Genomic DNA, 18092 nt, shown 5'->3' with positions numbered 1-18092 from the left:
CAATATAATATACAGGATCTAGAAACATGATTAGATTGACTCTTAATCTATCCTGAATAGTATACAGAATGGTATATAAAAGATAGGATATAAGGACACTCTTTCATATACTTAGTTAGTTCTGTTCTTTGTGCTCAATACAATCATCTTTAAGTGACCATATGTTTAGAAGCTTAGTAACAATACTCATCCATACTCACTTACAGATAGCTGCGCGGCACTATCTGGCCTTACTTCTCTTCTCTTATTCAGGACCAGTCATCTCTTAGATAGTCATCAGTCTGACTTACCTCGATTTAGTTCGAAGGTACGTATTGGAACGGGAGCTAAGCTAACAGGAACAGGGAGAAGCGATCCTAGGGTTTGACAGAATGTTAGACTTCAAAACTTAATAAATAAAAAGTTAGATAGACCTCTTACCATATATATAAATTATAATATCTAATATACAGTATTAATTAATCTATAATTATAATTAATTATTTAATTAAATAAAGATATATTAAAGTAATTTATAAAATTAAGTAACTTAAAGAACTATACTAATAATACTTATAAGATAATCAAATATCTTATTCTTAATTATAGTTATATCATAGTCTAGACTATGTCAAGGTGCGGGCTGGTAGGATGGTAAGATAGAAGACTCAGGCAGGCAGGTTCAATTAAAGCAACTTATATTTAGGCAGATAACTAGTCAGTGTTACAGTCCCCTGCTAGTCAGGTTACTAGCGAAGCGGACTCGTCAGGCAGAAAGTGTCGGCAAGGCAGGTCTCGGACAACCAGCAACTTGTCAAACCCTAGGATCGCTTCTCCCTGTTCCTGTTAGCTTAGCTTCCAATACGTATCTTTGAACTGAATCAAGGTGAGTCAGGTCGGTGACTATCTAAGGTGACTGGTCTTGAACAAGAGAAGAGAAGTAAGGCCAGATAGTGCCGCGTAGCTATCCGTAAGTAAGTACAGATAAGTGTTGTCATTAAGCTTTACCAAAACATATGATTACTTAAAGACAGTATTATTAAGCACGAAGAACAGAACTAGCTAAGTACATGAAAGAGTGTCCTTATATCCTATCCTTCATCATGGCATTGCCATGATATGTTATGTCACTGATATATTATATTATAGTACTGCCATATCCTGTTATAGTGCTGCCATGTTATAATATGTCAGTAACATGTCTGTCATGGTCACATGTTATGTAACCATTCCGGTTATAGGTTGCTTAGATCAGGATTCTACTTGATAAGAGTCCTTGCTTTCCGGTCATAGCCTTCTGCCTAATAAGTCCGCCTTACTAGTCCATTCAGCTAGCAGGGGTCTGTAACACCACTGTTACAGACCCCTGCTAGCCAGGTTACTAGCGGAGCGGACTCGTCAGGCAGAAAACGATGACAAGGCAGGACTCGGGCAACCAGCAACTCTTATTGAGTAGAATCCCGGTCAGAGTAATGTCTGAGGCAGCGCTGTGTCACGTGACCATCTATCATCAGATCTACCATCGAGGGTATACGATATAGTATACGGGATCCAGGAACATGATTAGATCAACCCTTGATCTACCCTAAATAGTATACGAAATGGTATATGAAGGATAGAATATAAGGATACTCTTTTATGTACTTAGCTAGTTCTGTTCTTCATGCTCAATTCACATTGTCTTTAAGTACCATATGTTTTGGCAAAGCTTAGCGACAACACTCGTCTGTACTCACTTACGGATAGCTGCGCGGCACTATCTGGCCTTACTTCTCTTCTCTTGTTCAAGACCAGTCACCTTAGATAGTCATCAGTCCGACACCACCTCGATTCAGTTTGAAGGTACGTATACGAACGAAGTTAAGCTAACAGGGACAGGGAGAAGCGATCCTAGGGTTTGACATTTATCTTATATTTTAAACTAACTTATTTTAGCCCGCTATTATAGATCTTTTATTAATATAAGAGATTATTAACTGATAATTCAATAGTATAATTATCAAAGATAGAACTATAAAATAGAAAGTTAAAAAGATTTTAAATAAGAAAAATATGTTTTAAGAGAAATACAACTATAAAAGATATTTTTAATTAGATAGAAAAATTATATTATACTTACCTGAAAACTAGTTATAGAACTTTATAAAATAAAAAGTCTAGCTTTATATATATTATTTCTGATATTCTTACTTATTTAAGAAGCTATAACGTAATCGGTAAGCGAGTGGCCACCCTTCCCGCGTATTCCGATCAACATACATTTTTGAAGCCGTTTTTCAACATATTGAAGTCATTGAAAATGTATTTTTTTAGTTGATTTCTCTTGTAGGGCAGTGTGTACGTTTATGGCCTAATTGATTACAATCACTACACCGGGGTGGCGCGCGGCGGCGAGGTTGTTCCTCATAGTCAGCTGGCTGGATCACCTCGCCTCCAGGTGCTTCGCCGGCTTGACGAGGCTGTTGAAAAGCCTCAATTGCTTCCTGTACGGTGAGACCATCAAAACCAGTCATTTAGCGATGACTCCTTTTCTTCTTTCTTTCTTGGCGCTCTTTTCCCTCTCGGAGTTGGCGATTTTCGGCTTCAAGAAGGGTTGTTTGATTGATCGCAATCTCACAGCCTTTTATTATATATGATAAAGCAGTCTTTATCGATGTAGACGGCTTTTCGAGAGCTCGCGAAGCACCTTTTTGATAGTAGATTCATGCTTCTTTAATTGTCTCACGTTATTAGGAGTCTTTGGTATCGTTGAAGCTGTACTTGGCCGGCTGGGGGGGGGGGGGGGTTAGTATCACGGAGGCAGTAAACAAGCTGGTTAACCACCTTGGTAGGTGAGAAAGGCACTATCCCTGCGGCGCGAAAAGCACTCTGTATAGTTGCTTTTTTGAAAGCGAATAATTGAGCATCTGGATATGTATTCAAGAAATCCTTCTTATCAACTTTGTGGATTCCTGCGTGGATCAACTTCTTAATCAGCCCGCCGTACGCCTGTTTTAATAGCGAAAAACACGTAATATCTAACGGTTGACACAGGTGTGAGAAGTGCGGAGGCATACAGACAGGAACAATATTATTTTGATTATAGATTTTGTCAAATTCAGGTGTTAAATGGGAGTCATGGTTGTCGAGTATTAGGAGGCTATATTTCCCAGTTCTTCGGCTTTGGATGAATGGAATAAAGTGTTCACGCAGCCAAAAAAGGCTTATTTTATTAGTAGTCCATCTATTCGGTGATATATGAAGTCTCTAATCAGAAGGTAACTTTCTATCTTGATACCATGATTATATATAAACCTTGCCTTTAAGAATCACGAACGGAGGCAAGGCCCAGCCAGCTGTGTTAATATATTCGATTGATGTTACTCACTCACGATTCCCAGGCTGTATAAAGAACGGTCTTTTAATACAGTCAGATCTGGTAATAACACGCGCAGTAGCCACCATTCCCATAACAAATCCAGTTTCATCAAAGTTGTAGATATCTTCATCTGCGATACTGTACTCTGATATAGTAGCTTGAATATGAGAGAACTACTTGCTAATCATCTTTGGATCCTCGCAGCGAGCGCGCTGATAGTTATAACGGCGGGAAAAGCGAGACTTCAAAGTATCATGTTTTTTGATGAAGTTATATACCCATTTCTCTCCTATATCTGTACGGTAGTTCAGATCACGTTTTTGGATTAAGAGAGTAGCCATTGTACGAACGTATGAAGGCCTGGGTGGAAGGCCTCGCTGATCCAAAGAAATTATCCATTTTTTTAAGGCTTCCTCCTCTGCAGGAGTCAATTTTAATGAATTTGCGCATATTTCTGTACGTGATTTGATTCCCTGCAGACGATGCCGGAGAGTTGATCGAGGAACTTCAAAATCGCGGGCTGCTTGGGCCACATTAGGAGTATCGCCATTTTTTAAAGCTTCAATTGCGAGGACGATCCGGCCCTCTTGTTCAACACCGTTTTTTAACGATTTGGACATTTTTTGGTGGTGATATCGCGGATTCAATGCTTTGTGGTTGAAAAAACGCGTGTTTTCGGAACGCGGGTGGCCACTCGCTTACCGATTACGTTATCCAGACAGCTAATTAATTAGTAAGCGAACACGTCACGTGCCTTATCATATTAGCCACTGTGATGTTATCCTTTTCATCCCGCATAGGCAGAAGCCTCCTAGCTAGTCATACCAATATCACTCGTTTTCTTCGGCTTCGTGTCCTAACATAATATTATTCGATATCATTCCTAAAAATCTATCCACCTGTAATTCATCACAATACCTTCTAACCAAATCTCAATGAAAACAGCAGCAAGGATCCAAGACAAGATCAACATATCATTTCCGACAACCCCCCAAACAACCCCAACAAACCATCGCCAACTCTCTTCTTGAGATAAGAAAAGCGCCTAAGAAATCACAGTCTTGACACAATCATCAAAAGCAGAACAGTCGACAGTGAGACACTTTCCACCATAGAGACAAGCCGTGTCCGCCCCACTGGTGGCATACTGTTCATACAGCCATTCAGCACCATTACTGTAGGTAATCTCCAGCCAACCTCCCGATCGTCCGCAAAGAGAGAGCAGGTCGTCAAACACAGTCTTTGACTTCTCAATCACACAGGTGCCAATATCGCCATCGCTCTGGGTGGTAACGAGGATCGCGGCATCGCAGGTATACTGGTTGTCGTCTCCACAAACGATGCCCTCGTAGTAGTACTCCAATGTCTTGGAGGTCACTGCCGCGGCATTCATATCGTCGAGCATTGTGTGCATGGAAGTGACCATACCATCCAGTTGGGTGGTGGTGAGCTCTCGGTAGTCCATCGCGTCGCCGTCGGTGAAACAGTAGGTGTCTCTCACGGTGTAGGAGCATGAGCGCTTCTGCATTTCAGGGGTAGCTGCTGCATGGGTCAGACCGACGGCGGCGGCTCCGAGCAGCGCCTGCATGATTCTTTGGTAGGCCATTGATGTGGTAGAAGAAGATGTTTTGTGCAGGAGATTTGGGTAGACTTTGAAAGGTAAATAGGTCCAGAGAGAGAGAGAGATGATTGTTGGAGATAGACAGAGAATATAACTTGAGGATATCTGCCTCTATTTATGCCTTCACACCATGGCTCGCTAGAATTTATGTTTTAGCTCGTTGTCGACTGTATCCACACTGATGCGGCCTGTCGTGCTTACACTTCCATACTGACATCTTCCAAGTGGATAGCACATGATACGACTTAGGACAGAATTCGTCAGGTAGTTTAACTCTAAAGGCCACATGGTTCATAGCACTATCGGCGTCGCCTACTATATCGTGATTTGATTGGCTACATCGGATGTATCTTCCGCCGGGGAGAAGTTTAAGCCGCACTTTAGATGTTAGGTTCCCCACTCCTGCTCATACTACTATAAAACCACTATGAATCTGCTATAGGACCTTAGATGGGACTGTTCCACGCGTCCGCTGGATACAGCTAGCCTTATCTTTCGTCAGCAAATAACACACAAGATACTGACTCAATGCTCGGTTATTCTTCAACGATAAGGAGACGACCACAGCCTGTTAGCTGTTGCCAGATATAGCACCAGTACGATAGAACAGTCTAGGAATTTTTAAATTACATCAGACCAGTGAGTTCTGGTCCGGGAAGATAACATTGGCACCGGATTTTCAGCTGGGTGTGACGGTCAATTGACCTTGCAGCGTAATCCCTATATACATCTTCCTCCATACAAATCTTTGTAGAAAACCACGGAAAAGCCGCCGACTGCTAGGCCCCTGAAGACCTTGGGGTGCAGGAACGGCCCCGGCATTCCAAATGGCATATTCATTATCTATAGCCACTCTCGGATACAGCGCATCCCGGCGGGACGCTAAGGTAGACCCGCACAGTACGAGAAGCCGCTTCGGTTGCATATTTTCATGTTTTTTTGACCTGCATTAATCGGATAGGTCCCGTTAGAAAGGTGTTTCTTATCTGTATCCCATGTTCCCCTATACATACCTTGATGTGGGCCCCGAAGTAGTTACCCGATGTAGATAAGTCTGTTCTTATTACTACACCTAATGGGGAAACTAGCGCCGGGTTTGATTTTACTACATTTTTAAATGAGCTACAACCCGATTACTCCGCCGGTAAGCCTCATGGGCGAAGAGCGCTTCTAAAAGAGTATCGCGATACTGGTTGAGTGTCGCTGCGTTGAAGATCAATAGATCTGCCCAAACCGATCAAATGCCAATCCATATGCATCTTTGCTGATCTGTTGGTCAACTGGCGTGAATGCAACCTTCTCCCAGAAGACTGCGTCATGTTAGTTCGAGCTTTCTCCAGCCAGGAACAAACGTATCAGAATACGTCTCCGAACAGGCACTATTTTCTGCATCAATCTCCTGTTGTAGCATCAGCTGTACCTTGTTCTATTCTGTGATCTGTGTTGGATGTCCACTTTCAATTTCCTCATCATGGGCTTTCAAGACAGGATCGTTCTGTTCAGCCACTTCTCGAGATTGTTCAACATCTCGCGCCTAATTTCCAGACTAAACAGACTATTCAGCCTTTAAATGGCTGCGGTTAAGTCTCGCACTGCATCTCCGGTGTCCTGATCGGATGGAGCGGGGTCGCTTTGTTCTGGTATGGATGGATCCACGGTTGTTGTGAAGCCGGGGAAAGAGAAGGACAGATGAAGTGGAAACAAGGAAAGGTGTTGGACAGGAAGTGACTGCGCCTCAAGAAGCCAGGGATCCAAAAGCCTTTCCTTCTGCTTATACCCGGGTGTAACCTTCTTATCAGAATCGGGCGGTATCTCTCTCTGCAGGAATTAATTCCGCTTTAACGCATCGCTCGTTGGCTTTCCTCCGACTAACTGGCACAGAAGAATTCTAGGCAGGGAACCATCGATTTAGTCTGACCTTTCCTCTCTGTGACCGTACTAATCTTCCTGCATAGATAGCCCAGTCGGGTGACGAGGGGCTTGACCAGGACTGTGCGCCCTCCCTTCTATCCCCGCAGTTACATCTATATCTCAAGCTATAGGCGCTGTTTAGGTTCGATCCCAAGAGTCCGGCTGCCGATCTAACCTTTTTTTTCTTTTCTGGGCGGTCATTACTCAGTTTGACCAGTCTGCTAGAGAGACCCCTGCGGGATTAAGACGAATGGATGGCATTGACAATGGACCCAGAAGGGTCATCCACGCTAGAGAATCTACAAGATGTCACAGCTAGGCACATCGGGCAATTCGGAGACGACCGGATCACCAGGAGCGCCTAGCAGGGCCCAAAGCCCGGGCAAAGGATGCGGGAGCCAACGGGAGTCCGATAGGATCAGGAACCCGGTAGCTTAAATGCTGTCTAGTGAGCTCTAGTGCGTTGACCCGAGCAAACAAGCTTTCAATCTGTTATCAGTTTATATTAAATGAACAGACAACGTCTATCAGCTCCGAGGTGTTGCCCTCCCATCAATGATAAGGCTCTATCGGAGGTACTCGGTCCAAGAGATACCGAAAGTACGCTTTCCCAGGTATAAAGCGACGCTCGTCTCGACCAAAGTCTCTCCTACCCAGCAATTTATCCAATCCGTTGCAAAGACCAATCCACCACAATGCATTTCCTCTCTCTTACTGCCGTTCTGGCCACTGCCACTCTCACTCGCGCTATGGACTGCATCAAAGGCATCTCCCTGTCCCCCAATTCGACCGACGAAGCCAACCCGCTCTTCCTAGTCGAATCCACCGGGCTCCAGTTCCACAAATATGCCACTGACATTGGCAATGTCACGGATGCGCAAATGGTCGCTATTGAGTACCTCTCCGCCTACGATACCGATACGGAGGGCAACCTGTGGGTGGTCAATGGTGTGAGCTATGGTGTTGCCAAGTTGACCGCTGAATACCGCGATTACTTTGCCATGGGCCTCGATCTATCTCCGAGCGACAAGACTTATACGGTAGAGGCAGACCGGTTCCAGGAATTGCTCGCCACCGTGAGCGAGGACTTGGACCTCCAGGCAGAGGCCCAGGAGTGGGTTGCCGAGGCCAAAGCGGTTTATCATGCGCAGCAAGAGGATAGTCTTGTCTCTCGTTCGTCTTTGGACAAACGGATCATTCGGTGCGGAGCGGATTCGTGTTCAACCGATAAGACCTGTAAACAAACGAGTTCCAAATGTGGACTCTGCTTCCAGTCTGTATGCTATTACAGTCTTGTGGGGGGTGGCTGTTAAGGGCTCTGATGACTGAAGGGGACGGGGTTTTAACATCGGAGGAAAGGAATTGGTCAATTCAACATGGACTGCTGTGACGATATAGAGCTAGTATTTTATCGTGATAATATATGTGGCTTTGGTAGTTCGTGCCTATTGGTCAATTGGCTGCTAGTGTATCCCGATTCCCGCCCCAATCTTCCTCTCTTCTCTTTATCTCCGTTCCTCATTGATCCCAACTTCTTGAAATCTTCCCCAAATTATTTCATACAGTATTTCCCTTTAAAATCACATTCCAGAAGATGTTTTCAATCTTTGCGAGCCTTCTCGAGTTGGAGTTCATTGAGCTGGACAGTGAGAGCGATCTCGTGTGGCATCCGGATGTTCGGATATTCAGTGTCTGGGATGACGAAGCCGAAGAAAACAAGTTCCTTGGGTAGCTTTACATTGATCTACACCCTCGTTCGGGTAGATATGGTCATGCGGCTAACTTTAATCTTCAGCGGGTATGTATCAAAAGCCCTACGCTTGATCTTTTCTAATGCAGTGTAGGGATTCACCGACACCAACGGAAAGCAAAGCTATCCAGCCACAGCATTAGTCTGCAACTTCACCAGACCTACCCCAGTAAAGCCCAGTCTGCTGAAACACAGCGAACTCCTTATGCTCTTCCATGAACTAGGCCATGGGATTCATGATCTAGTCGCGAAAACCATCTTCGCCCACTTCCACGGTACAATGATTGTGAATGATTTTTGCGAACCACCAGTAAGATATTGGAAAAGTGGTTCTGGTCGCCGATGCCATTGCAGTCTATCAGTCAGCATTATCAAACGGGGAACGCATTCCGGACGATATGACTTATAGTTTATTGCAGACTAGGCAGGTGATTATGGCACTTTCCTATCTGCAGCAGCTGTCATTGTCTATGTTTGATATAGTAGTGCACAGCCCTTAGTCTCACGAAGCTATACAAGACATGAATACCTCTCAGGTGTTCAACTTTATTCGGAAGACCGAGGCCTTTGTAGAAGGCCCTGAAGTGCAGCATGGACGGTACGATTAGGGTCATGGAGAAGTGATCTTCAGTCATTTATTAGGGGCTTATGATGTCGGCTATTATGAGTATCTCCAGTGCGTTGTTGATCCCTATCACCATTCCCTCGAATGCTAATCCGTGCAGAGCTGAGCTTTACGCTCTCGACATGTTCTCGACCATTTTCCAATCCGACCCGCTAAACGCGAAGCAAGGCCGTCGGTTCGGCCGAATGATTCTAGAAAAAGGCGGAGGTCAGGATGAAATTAAGAGTTTGCTGGATTATTTGGGCCGAGAGCCGAACTTAAATGCCCTTTATGAGAGATTGGGGATCAAATAGAGTGAGTTTAAATGATGCAAAAGATCGATAACTCAACCACACGGTCTATTATCTTAGGTAAGATCAAAATATGAAGCCGCGGGAATCAAAACATGGGTCGTAGGATGACAAGTAACTATATTAGGCTCGGTTATATGCGGCAATTAATATCTAATTGAGTCACACTCGATCCGATAGATAAGAACCACATCCCTGCACCTAATTACCAAACTACTAGCCTAGTCCCCGATTCCCTCGCGTCAGCACGCACACGCGTCTCCGTCAGCATGGCCCTCAAACCACACGTCAAACACACCCACGTTTACACCACCCACCAAACAACAGACCTCCATCTCGACGTATACTTATCCCAACCGACTGATCCAAAAACCCCCAAACCCATCATCCTATGGTTCCACGGCGGATACCTCGTACGTTTTCCGTAACTCAACCCAATATTTAATCCCCCGCTCAACCATCCCAGATCACCGGCACCCGCACCGCCATCCCCACCTGGCTCCTCAACCACGCCCTCACGCACCAATGGCCCCTAATCTCCCCCGACTACCGCGTGCTACCTGAATCCACCGGCCACGATACAATCTCCGATATCCTCTTAGCCTACAAATGGGTTGCGAAGTCCCTACCCCAACTCCACCCCGAATGTCGCCCTGATATAAATCGCATCATTGTGGCAGGCGCAAGTGCCGGTGGATGGTGCGCTCTTGTCACGGCGTTGCAAAATGCAACGCCCGTTGAGACAATACCAATTCCGATCCCGGCCCCGTGTGCGCTCTTCCTCCTCTACCCGATGACCGATCCCGGGAGTGAGAAATGGGCACAGAGTTTCTCGTTACCTGGGTCTGTGATGGATTCTGATACCGCGGGGATGTTGATAGCGGATATACCGGGGCGGATTTCCCGCGGGGAGGTATCTCTTGGTGAGGAGTTTCCTAAATCGGAGGAAGAGGTGAAGACCAGGAAGCGATTGCCGTTGTTGTATGCGGTTTTGGAGAGGGGGTTGTTTTTGGATTATTTGTCTGGGGTGAAGGGGCTTGGGGGGAGGGTTTTGAGGGAAGGGTTGGGACAGGTGGTGGGTGATGATGATGATGGGAAGATGTTGTTTCCGTTGGATTTTGGGGTGTTTGGGAAGGGGTTCCCGCGGACGGTGGTGGTGCATGGGACTGGGGATGAGGAGGTTAGTTGTGAGGAGAGTGAGAAGTTGGTGAGGAGGTTGGAGGAGGGAGGGCGGGGGTGAGGTATTTTCCCGTGCTGGGGGCGGAGCATGTTTTTGATTTGGGGTTGGAGAAGTGTGAAGAGGGTGAGGGGGAGGAGCAGCCGAATGCGGTGCTTTATAGGGCTTTGGAAGCGTTGGGGGGGGTATGTGAATGCGTGATGTCGGTGCTGTCCTCAAGGGAGTAAGAGTGAACTTCTTTCGAGTCAAAATATTGCATCCAAGGGCTGTACTGACTAAAAGAGGGGTAATTATGGTGTCATGAAGGACATATTCTTATGTCCAGTTCAAATTTTGTAGGAAAATTACAATTGAACAACAGCAAGCGATTGAAAAAAAAAAGACCATCAGCAAAAAAGAGGCAGATGTGGGAGGAAAAAAGAAGAAAGGTCGTGCCCGGGTTCGAACCGGGGTTGTCGGAAATTCTGCAGCACAGAGTACTCAAAATCCGAAGGGATAACCACTACCCCACACAACCGGGTGATGGCCAATCCTCGCAAGAAAGGCTTATGGATTGCAGCCATTTGTTCATGCATCCAACCCGGGCACCGTTGTCTTGACGCATTTCGGACCGTTGGGATTATGGCCAACCTATCTTGGATAACTACTGTCGTCAATCATAACATCGGCTAGTGTTATCGCCAAGAGTGTGTAGATTAGATCCGCGGGTGTGCGGGATTTGACGGTCCGTATATGCCTGGGGCAAAAAATCTATAGAACGGAATGGGTTCAAGAGTGACAGACGGTTGACATATCAGGACTGACCAGCACCCAGCTGTGGTTTTTAGTCTACTTGACAAATCGTGTGATTTCTCAGACGGCTAGCTAACTAGTAGATTATAAAAAGACCCCAGGTAGTCTCAGAAAAATAAAGCTCTGTATGGTATCACTTCCAAGCGGGGGTGGTGTCGGTTACTATGGAAGCGGGCGTGAGCACAGCAAAGCTGGTCTGGCTCAGAATCCTGTTATTTCTTTTTTTGTCTCTGGTCACAGGGCTTTTCCTCGGGATGCCTTATCTCTTTGGGCGAGTTCACAATGCAGTAGGTCCCAGATATGGATTAAGCAAGAATATTATCGTCGACAGGCAAGTATAGGTTGCCTGGTCTCGGGTCGAGTCGAGTCTTGATGAAGACGAAGACGACAACTTACTGCCTGCCTACACGCTATCACGTGGCTGCCGACCACGATTTCTGTCGCCTTCGTTCCTCCGCTCCGGTCTCCTCTCCTCTCCACTGACCTCTCTCCAGTCTTCACATTTGGTAGCAGTGAGCGTCACTATCAAGCTGCACGCGGTAGATATCGAAAGCCCGGACTCATTTGTTTGCCCCAGAGAAAAGAAGCAATTATGAGGGTGTGCGGCATATTTGCGATTGGTTGACAGAAATTCCCCCAACGTTCTCTGCACAGTCTACCAAACGTGTATCTTCCCAGCCCCCTTGACATACGTTTGTTATCATCCCACCAGCCACTGACAAGATACCCCCTCAATTCTAGTTCGATCGATCTATGGCCCCATATTGGTACCACATGGATTCCCAACCAGTCAAACAGGCTTTACAACCCAAAAGTATCCAGAGACAACACACGAAAGCATCTTGGAGAAGCAACCCCGACAAATCCGGCAAAAGCAGCAGGAAACACGGGATGGACTGGGTCTGATAAGATCCCCGCAACCAACCTGCTCCGTACCTAGACCCAGCTTATACGCGCGGGGCGATGTCAAGCCCCTGATCGCCTCGGAATGCGCCGGATCTGAAAGCGGGCGGCTATTATTATCAGGCGAATAAGCTTCCGGGCCCCCACCCAGACCCATTTCCCCCTTCAGGAATCCCGTCTGACATTAAAGTTCATTCAGGACAGAAATCCAAGGCCTGTTCTGCATTAGTCTCGGTATTGACTGGGCTGTCTCACAGCCGCACACGGGGCGGGTGACCGTCCCTGAAACATCAGCTTGGGGGCCAAGAATGCATAGGATATATTCCCGGGCTCTGCCCTGATTCTTCGATTGATTCAGGAACATCCCTTTCCCTAAACACCGAAAACATGGTTATGAGCACTCTGTTGTGGGCTGTTACCGGCCTGGCAGTTGTAGGTCACGCTTCTCCCGGGAAACGCGCGACCGACGCCTCCGCATATTGTTCCAATTCAGCAGGCAACTACAAGCTCTCGTCCATCACAGCTCCCGTACAGGGAAGTGGTAGCCCCGGCTCCGAATCCACCTGGAAGCTCACCATCGACGATACATCTTCCGGTCACAAGCAATCTATTACGGGCTTTGGGGCGGCAGTCACCGATGCGACGGTCACTTCCTTCAACACGTTGTCGAGCTCGACCCTCCAGCAGCTCCTGAATGAGCTGATGACATCAAATGGCGCCGACTTCTCTCTGATGCGCCATTCAATCGGCGCATCCGATTTGTCTGGAGACCCAGCATACACCTACGATGATAACGGGGGTAGTGTTGACACGTCGCTTTCCGGGTTCAACCTGGGCGATCGTGGAACTGCCATGGCGAAAATGTTGGCCTCGATGAAGTCGCTGCAGTCAAGCCTGAAAGTGCTAGGGTCCCCATGGAGTGCCCCAGGTTGGATGAAGTTGAACGGTGTGATCGATGGCAGCACGACCAATAACAACCTGAACGACGGCTACCTCACGAGTGGCGGTACGGGAAGCACCGGCTACTCCAGCGAATTCGCCCAATACTTTGTGAAGTACATTGAAGCATACGAAGCATTGGGCGCTACGATCGATGCGATCACCATCCAGAATGAGCCCCTGAACAGTCAGTCCGGGTATCCTACCATGTACGTCTACGACTACGAGTCCGCGCAGTTGATCCAAAACTACATTGGGCCAGCTCTCGCCAATGCCGGGCTGAGCACGGAGATATGGGCCTATGACCACAATACTGGTAGCTGTTCCAAGTTTGAGAGCTATCTCCGCCTTTGCTGACTATGATTGTAGATGTGACATCCTACCCCCAGACCGTGCTCAACGGAGCTAGTCAGTATGTTGACACTGTAGCTTGGCACTGCTACGCTACGAATGTCGACTGGACAGTCCTTAGCCAGTTCTACAGCTCCAACCCTGGAGTCAAGCAATACATGACTGAATGCTGGACGCCGGCTTCTGGATCATGGCACCAGGCTGCTGACTTCACCATGGGTCCTCTCCAGAACTACGCTTCGGGAGTTATGGCCTGGACCCTTGGCACCAACACTGATGACGGACCGCACCTGACGAGTGGTGGGTGCGATAACTGCCAGGGCTTGGTCACCATCAACAGTGCTGACAGCTACACTCTTAATACTGCCTATTATATGATGGCGCAGTTTAGCAAATTCATGCCTTCTGGCGCGATCGTGCTTAATGGAAGCGGTAGCTATACCTATTCGAACGGTGGAGGTATCCAGTCCGTGGCTTCTTTGAACCCAGATGGAACACGCACGGTTGTGATCGAGAATACGTTCAGTAACGACATCTACCTCACACTGTCCACTGAAAGCGGAGAGGAATGGAGTGGAAACATCCCCAGTGAATCTGTGACTACCTGGGTCCTTCCTGCTTCGTCTTGATTGATTGAATAATGTATCTCTAGGGATCAACACACTTGATAGCAATGCATTTTTCTTGTAAATTACCATTAGAAGACGAGAACCATGAAATCAACGCTATATTTCTCACGTATCATACAGAAGTACCCCAACCCCTCACTCCCATCATCAAACCAGCTTATCAAACATCCAACATCCCACCAAACTGCTCCGCCCCCTCCACAGGCCTCACCCACTCCAACCGCATATCCGCAAAAATTTCCACCTGAGGCTTCCTTTCATTCAAAATAGCGTCATTAAACACTCCCGCCCGAACAATAGTAACACCGTCAGAATCTTCATTAGCCCCTTCCTTCCGCGAAAAAACCGGCGTCCCTATCAAAACACCCCTTCATCAGACACCATTTTCCTTTTCTTCCAGACAGAGGGATGAATGCATACCACACTCCGGACAGAAATAATTCCTATCCGATGACGATGTCTTTGCCACTTCTTTTACAGTCCCGGAGACCTTCAACCCGGAGGTTTTCACAATGTAGTTGTAGCTATAAGGTGCTCCGGTTAGTTTGCGGCAGTCGAGACAGTGACAGAGGCCCTGGTGGATGTTAGATGATGGATATAGGTGGTAGTGTGGATTGGGTTTGGAATTGTGCTTGCCGAGATGAGAAGTTGGCCGGTATATTCGATGCGAATGTTGTTGCAGAAACAGCTCCCGATGGCCATCTCTATAGAATTGTGGAGAGTAAGATGTGAGGTGCTGACGGACCTGGAGCTGGGGTGGGGTGGGGAAGCTGTATGCAGATTGGCGAGTGACTAAGCACATCTCCACTGTTGTGAAGATGAGTCAGCTGTGAAGGTCATTGTGCGCTGCTAGTTTGTTGTCTTGGAAGGGTATGGATTGTTGTTTGCGGATTACTGGATTGTGTTGATAAGGTTGAATGTGTAGAAGATGTCCTGATGTATTTGTGTCTTTATAGCATACATAGATCCCTTTTATCACTGGTACTCACCTGCCAACCTAACAATGGCTAGGTTTCTTGTGACACTCGTCTGCGAGTTCTTCAATACATTTATCCAATCCTCCGGGGATGATCCGACTTTCTCGGAGATGACCGAACTTGAGTCCCCTCGGGTTCAGACTGAATACATGATCCTGGAAACTGGGATGCCTCAGGCCTGTCACTGGTCGGAAACCGGGGGCAGAAAGAAGAAGGCGTCGAGGGGCACTCGCTTTCCTCCCTTCACCACCGCGGCGGCATCGCGGTTCTTTTCAATGGTTCTCAACACAGTTTGTACTTACTGGGCGGCACACTCTTCTTTGACCGGCTGTTTTATCCCTTGTTTTTCGCCCCCGATTTCTTCGGCCGTTGGCATATCCCATCGCCTCAATCCTGCTTACCGAGACTCATTTCTCGTGGACCACCCGTACGATCCTTCCCCGCGATCAAACCCGCTATGTGAGAAGTCCCCACAAGCACCAAAGATGGGCTTCCTTAGCTCTTCCGGCTTCGATACATGCATCGGCCGAAAGTATTCCGAGTCACCTGCCCGCTCCCGTAGAGCATCTCATCGGAGTGCCTCACTACAGCACGAAGGGCACGATCCAGTTCAGCATCATCATGTCTGATGTCGTTGTATGTGGTGTGATGTTGGCTTTCTATCTGCTCCTCCTTTTATCCCAGATTCCCCGATCTCATTTGACGCAAACCTTCTGCCCCGACTTGCGAGACCGTTGATCAGACAGCGAGGAACACGTGTCGAGGATATATCCCCCATGGTCGAGCTACCATTCGGGACCCGCCAAGCATGGCGGATGATAGGCCTTTGGAGATTGCTGTGGTACCTTGAACTCAACGGAAAGATGTGCTTATGCTTATGGCTGTTGGGGGTGACGGCGATGGTGCATTCCTGGCTGCGGTAGCCGTCGGTAGGATGCAACTAGTGCCCGAACCACGCGCAATACAGTCGACTCTCAACCAATCAAGCTCGCTGATGATCGAACTATCTATGCTGGATGACAGCGCCATCAAGTGGTTGCTCGCCAGGATTCAATTTAATTAGCAGGCGAGGTGGAGCAAGGCCATCCCTTATCAGTTATCACGCGCCCGTGCAAGGGGCACCGAGTGGCCCGGGACCCGCGATCGATGGCGGTTGGCGGCTATATAATTCCCCACCAGCAGCCGCGTCTTTTCGTGGTGCTGACGCTGACGCTGACTGCTGACACTTTCGCCTACTTCCCCTCTGGGGCGACCCCTGCACCATGAGCCTCGCTCGCCTGCCCAGAGAGCTGGTTTTGATCATCGCCGAGTTTCTCGATTGCCAGCATGCCATCAATGCTCTGGCACGAACCAGCCGGCTATTTTTCGCCCAGCTCAACCATTTCCTTTACCGGTACCACGTGGCACACCATATCCCAGCCCCCGCCTTGACATGGGCCGCAAGGCACGATAAGTCTGACGTGCTGAAGAAGCTCCTTGGCGCGGGAGCCGATCTCTATTGTCGGTCCTTATGGGGAGGCCGACCCTCACGGGACCGTGGGTCCAAGTCGGGCCCTTCGCACAGACACCCGATATTCATAGCAACAGGAGAGGGTCATACCGGATTTATCGAAGCCTTGCTTGACGCGGGAATGAGTGATAGGTTAACGCAGTCCGATTACAATGCCATTCTAATACGTGCCGCCGCACGAAATCACGTCAACGTTGTCAGAATGCTCCTGGCACGAGGGATAAATCCATGGTCCCCTGGTGGGGCGATGCGCGAGGCTGCCCGCTGCGGGTACACCGTGATAGTGAGAGTATTGTTATTGGATGCTGAGCAGCGGAAGTATCGACCTCCATTCTTTGAGTACCCGGAAATCTGCGAGGCCCTGGTGGAGTTACTGGACAACCCGGAGCCCGGACATGAGGAGACGGTGAGCATGCTGCTGACTGCGGGGGTCGACGGCAATTTCCGAGGGAGGGATAGGCATACATCGCCCTTGGGCATTGCAGCAGGACGGAGACAAGTCCAGATGTGTAGGCTCCTTCTGGAGGCAGGAGCGAACCCAAATCTCGCCAATAGTGACACGCAGGGACCCCTGGCCCGAGCTGTGGGACAATGGCTCGGGTCCCCGTCGCAAGGTCACAAATATCCTTCGCAGGAGGTCAAGAATGCCATGATGGAGGTGGTCTGCCTACTGTTCGAGTACGGCGCCGATCCTGCTCGGGCTGGGGGTGGTTGGGCGTTGCACCGCGCCTTGCATATTCGTCATTACGAGATGGCACGATTTCTGATTGACAAGGGAACCCGGTTACGAATTCCTGGATTGAAACCTTGCGATCAGGCGACGTTGGACCGAGCGGTGACAAAGTACGATTATGAGACGGTGATGAGTCGTACACCGTTGGGCTGGTCGGTGGCTAGCCTGGGCCCGAGAAGATACATGAGTGCAAATCGCAGGCCAGCGATGATGGCCGCGCCATTGGATGAGGTGCCGCTGTGGCGCAAGGGAGATAACAATACCATAAATGAACGAGGTCCGACGCCCGATTGCCTTACTTGGTCCCCACTAACCGATATAGATACGTCATAAAAACAGGAGGAATCAACTACGTCTAATTCGGCCGAGTATTAGCCGACCAACTGACTTATCCTGAGTGGAGGTTGTCAATGACCATATGCGATGTTTAGCATAGCGTACGCGTTGGAAAGGTTCCCGCCCCCATTCTTGTTGTAGCCAAGCCCTCACCAGGTATGCAGAGTAGATCTTCGAGACACTTGTCCTGGTACGTCTTCCCCGCTTCTTG

At 48.1% G+C, this 18092-nt stretch overlaps 6 protein-coding genes and 1 non-coding gene across 7 annotated transcripts; 4 read left to right on the top strand and 3 right to left on the bottom strand.

The window, feature by feature from the left end:
• Positions 1-4161: 4161 nt before the first annotated feature.
• BO94DRAFT_538444 (uncharacterized protein) lies at positions 4162-5012 on the bottom strand. Its single transcript, XM_025612491.1, has 2 exons — positions 4600-5012; positions 4162-4514 (listed from the first exon to the last, which is right to left on the bottom strand). Exons 1-2 carry the CDS (start codon positions 4941-4943, stop codon positions 4391-4393), a joined length of 468 nt encoding a protein of 155 aa, XP_025464025.1. The 5' UTR covers positions 4944-5012; the 3' UTR covers positions 4162-4390.
• Positions 5013-8463: 3451 nt separating this feature from the next.
• On the top strand, positions 8464-9606 carry BO94DRAFT_568476 (zincin; the record flags this gene model as incomplete). Its single annotated transcript, XM_025614679.1, has 6 exons — positions 8464-8597; positions 8634-8667; positions 8714-8929; positions 9120-9217; positions 9251-9295; positions 9345-9606. The coding sequence occupies 6 exons, from the start codon at positions 8464-8466 to the stop codon at positions 9535-9537; spliced, it is 720 nt and encodes a 239-aa protein (XP_025464024.1). The 3' UTR covers positions 9538-9606.
• A 156-nt stretch (positions 9607-9762) lies between these two features.
• On the top strand, positions 9763-10774 carry BO94DRAFT_627122 (alpha/beta hydrolase; the record flags this gene model as incomplete). Its single annotated transcript, XM_025617393.1, has 2 exons — positions 9763-9947; positions 10001-10774. Exons 1-2 carry the CDS (start codon positions 9804-9806, stop codon positions 10772-10774), a joined length of 918 nt encoding a protein of 305 aa, XP_025464023.1. The 5' UTR covers positions 9763-9803.
• A 363-nt stretch (positions 10775-11137) lies between these two features.
• Positions 11138-11228, bottom strand: BO94DRAFT_t252. Its single transcript has one exon. It is a non-coding gene; the product is annotated as a tRNA-Gln (tRNA).
• Positions 11229-12771: 1543 nt separating this feature from the next.
• Positions 12772-14403, top strand: BO94DRAFT_568475 (glycoside hydrolase family 30 protein). Its single transcript, XM_025614678.1, has 2 exons — positions 12772-13661; positions 13715-14403. Exons 1-2 carry the CDS (start codon positions 12794-12796, stop codon positions 14323-14325), a joined length of 1479 nt encoding a protein of 492 aa, XP_025464022.1. The 5' UTR covers positions 12772-12793; the 3' UTR covers positions 14326-14403.
• On the bottom strand, positions 14380-15052 carry BO94DRAFT_499358 (GFA family protein). The gene is made up of 3 exons (XM_025609372.1): positions 14962-15052; positions 14746-14899; positions 14380-14679 (listed from the first exon to the last, which is right to left on the bottom strand). Exons 1-3 carry the CDS (start codon positions 15025-15027, stop codon positions 14486-14488), a joined length of 414 nt encoding a protein of 137 aa, XP_025464021.1. The 5' UTR covers positions 15028-15052; the 3' UTR covers positions 14380-14485.
• Positions 15053-16564: 1512 nt separating this feature from the next.
• On the top strand, positions 16565-17904 carry BO94DRAFT_588879 (ankyrin repeat domain-containing protein; the record flags this gene model as incomplete). Its single annotated transcript, XM_025615913.1, has 2 exons — positions 16565-17822; positions 17885-17904. The coding sequence occupies 2 exons, from the start codon at positions 16565-16567 to the stop codon at positions 17902-17904; spliced, it is 1278 nt and encodes a 425-aa protein (XP_025464020.1).
• Between the last annotated feature and the right edge of the window lie 188 nt (positions 17905-18092).

The sequence above is a fragment of the Aspergillus sclerotioniger genome (assembly GCF_003184525.1).
Source record: "Aspergillus sclerotioniger CBS 115572 chromosome Unknown BO94scaffold_28, whole genome shotgun sequence".
Lineage (NCBI taxonomy): Eukaryota > Fungi > Ascomycota > Eurotiomycetes > Eurotiales > Aspergillaceae > Aspergillus > Aspergillus sclerotioniger.
This window is presented reverse-complemented; position numbering and strand designations above follow the sequence as displayed.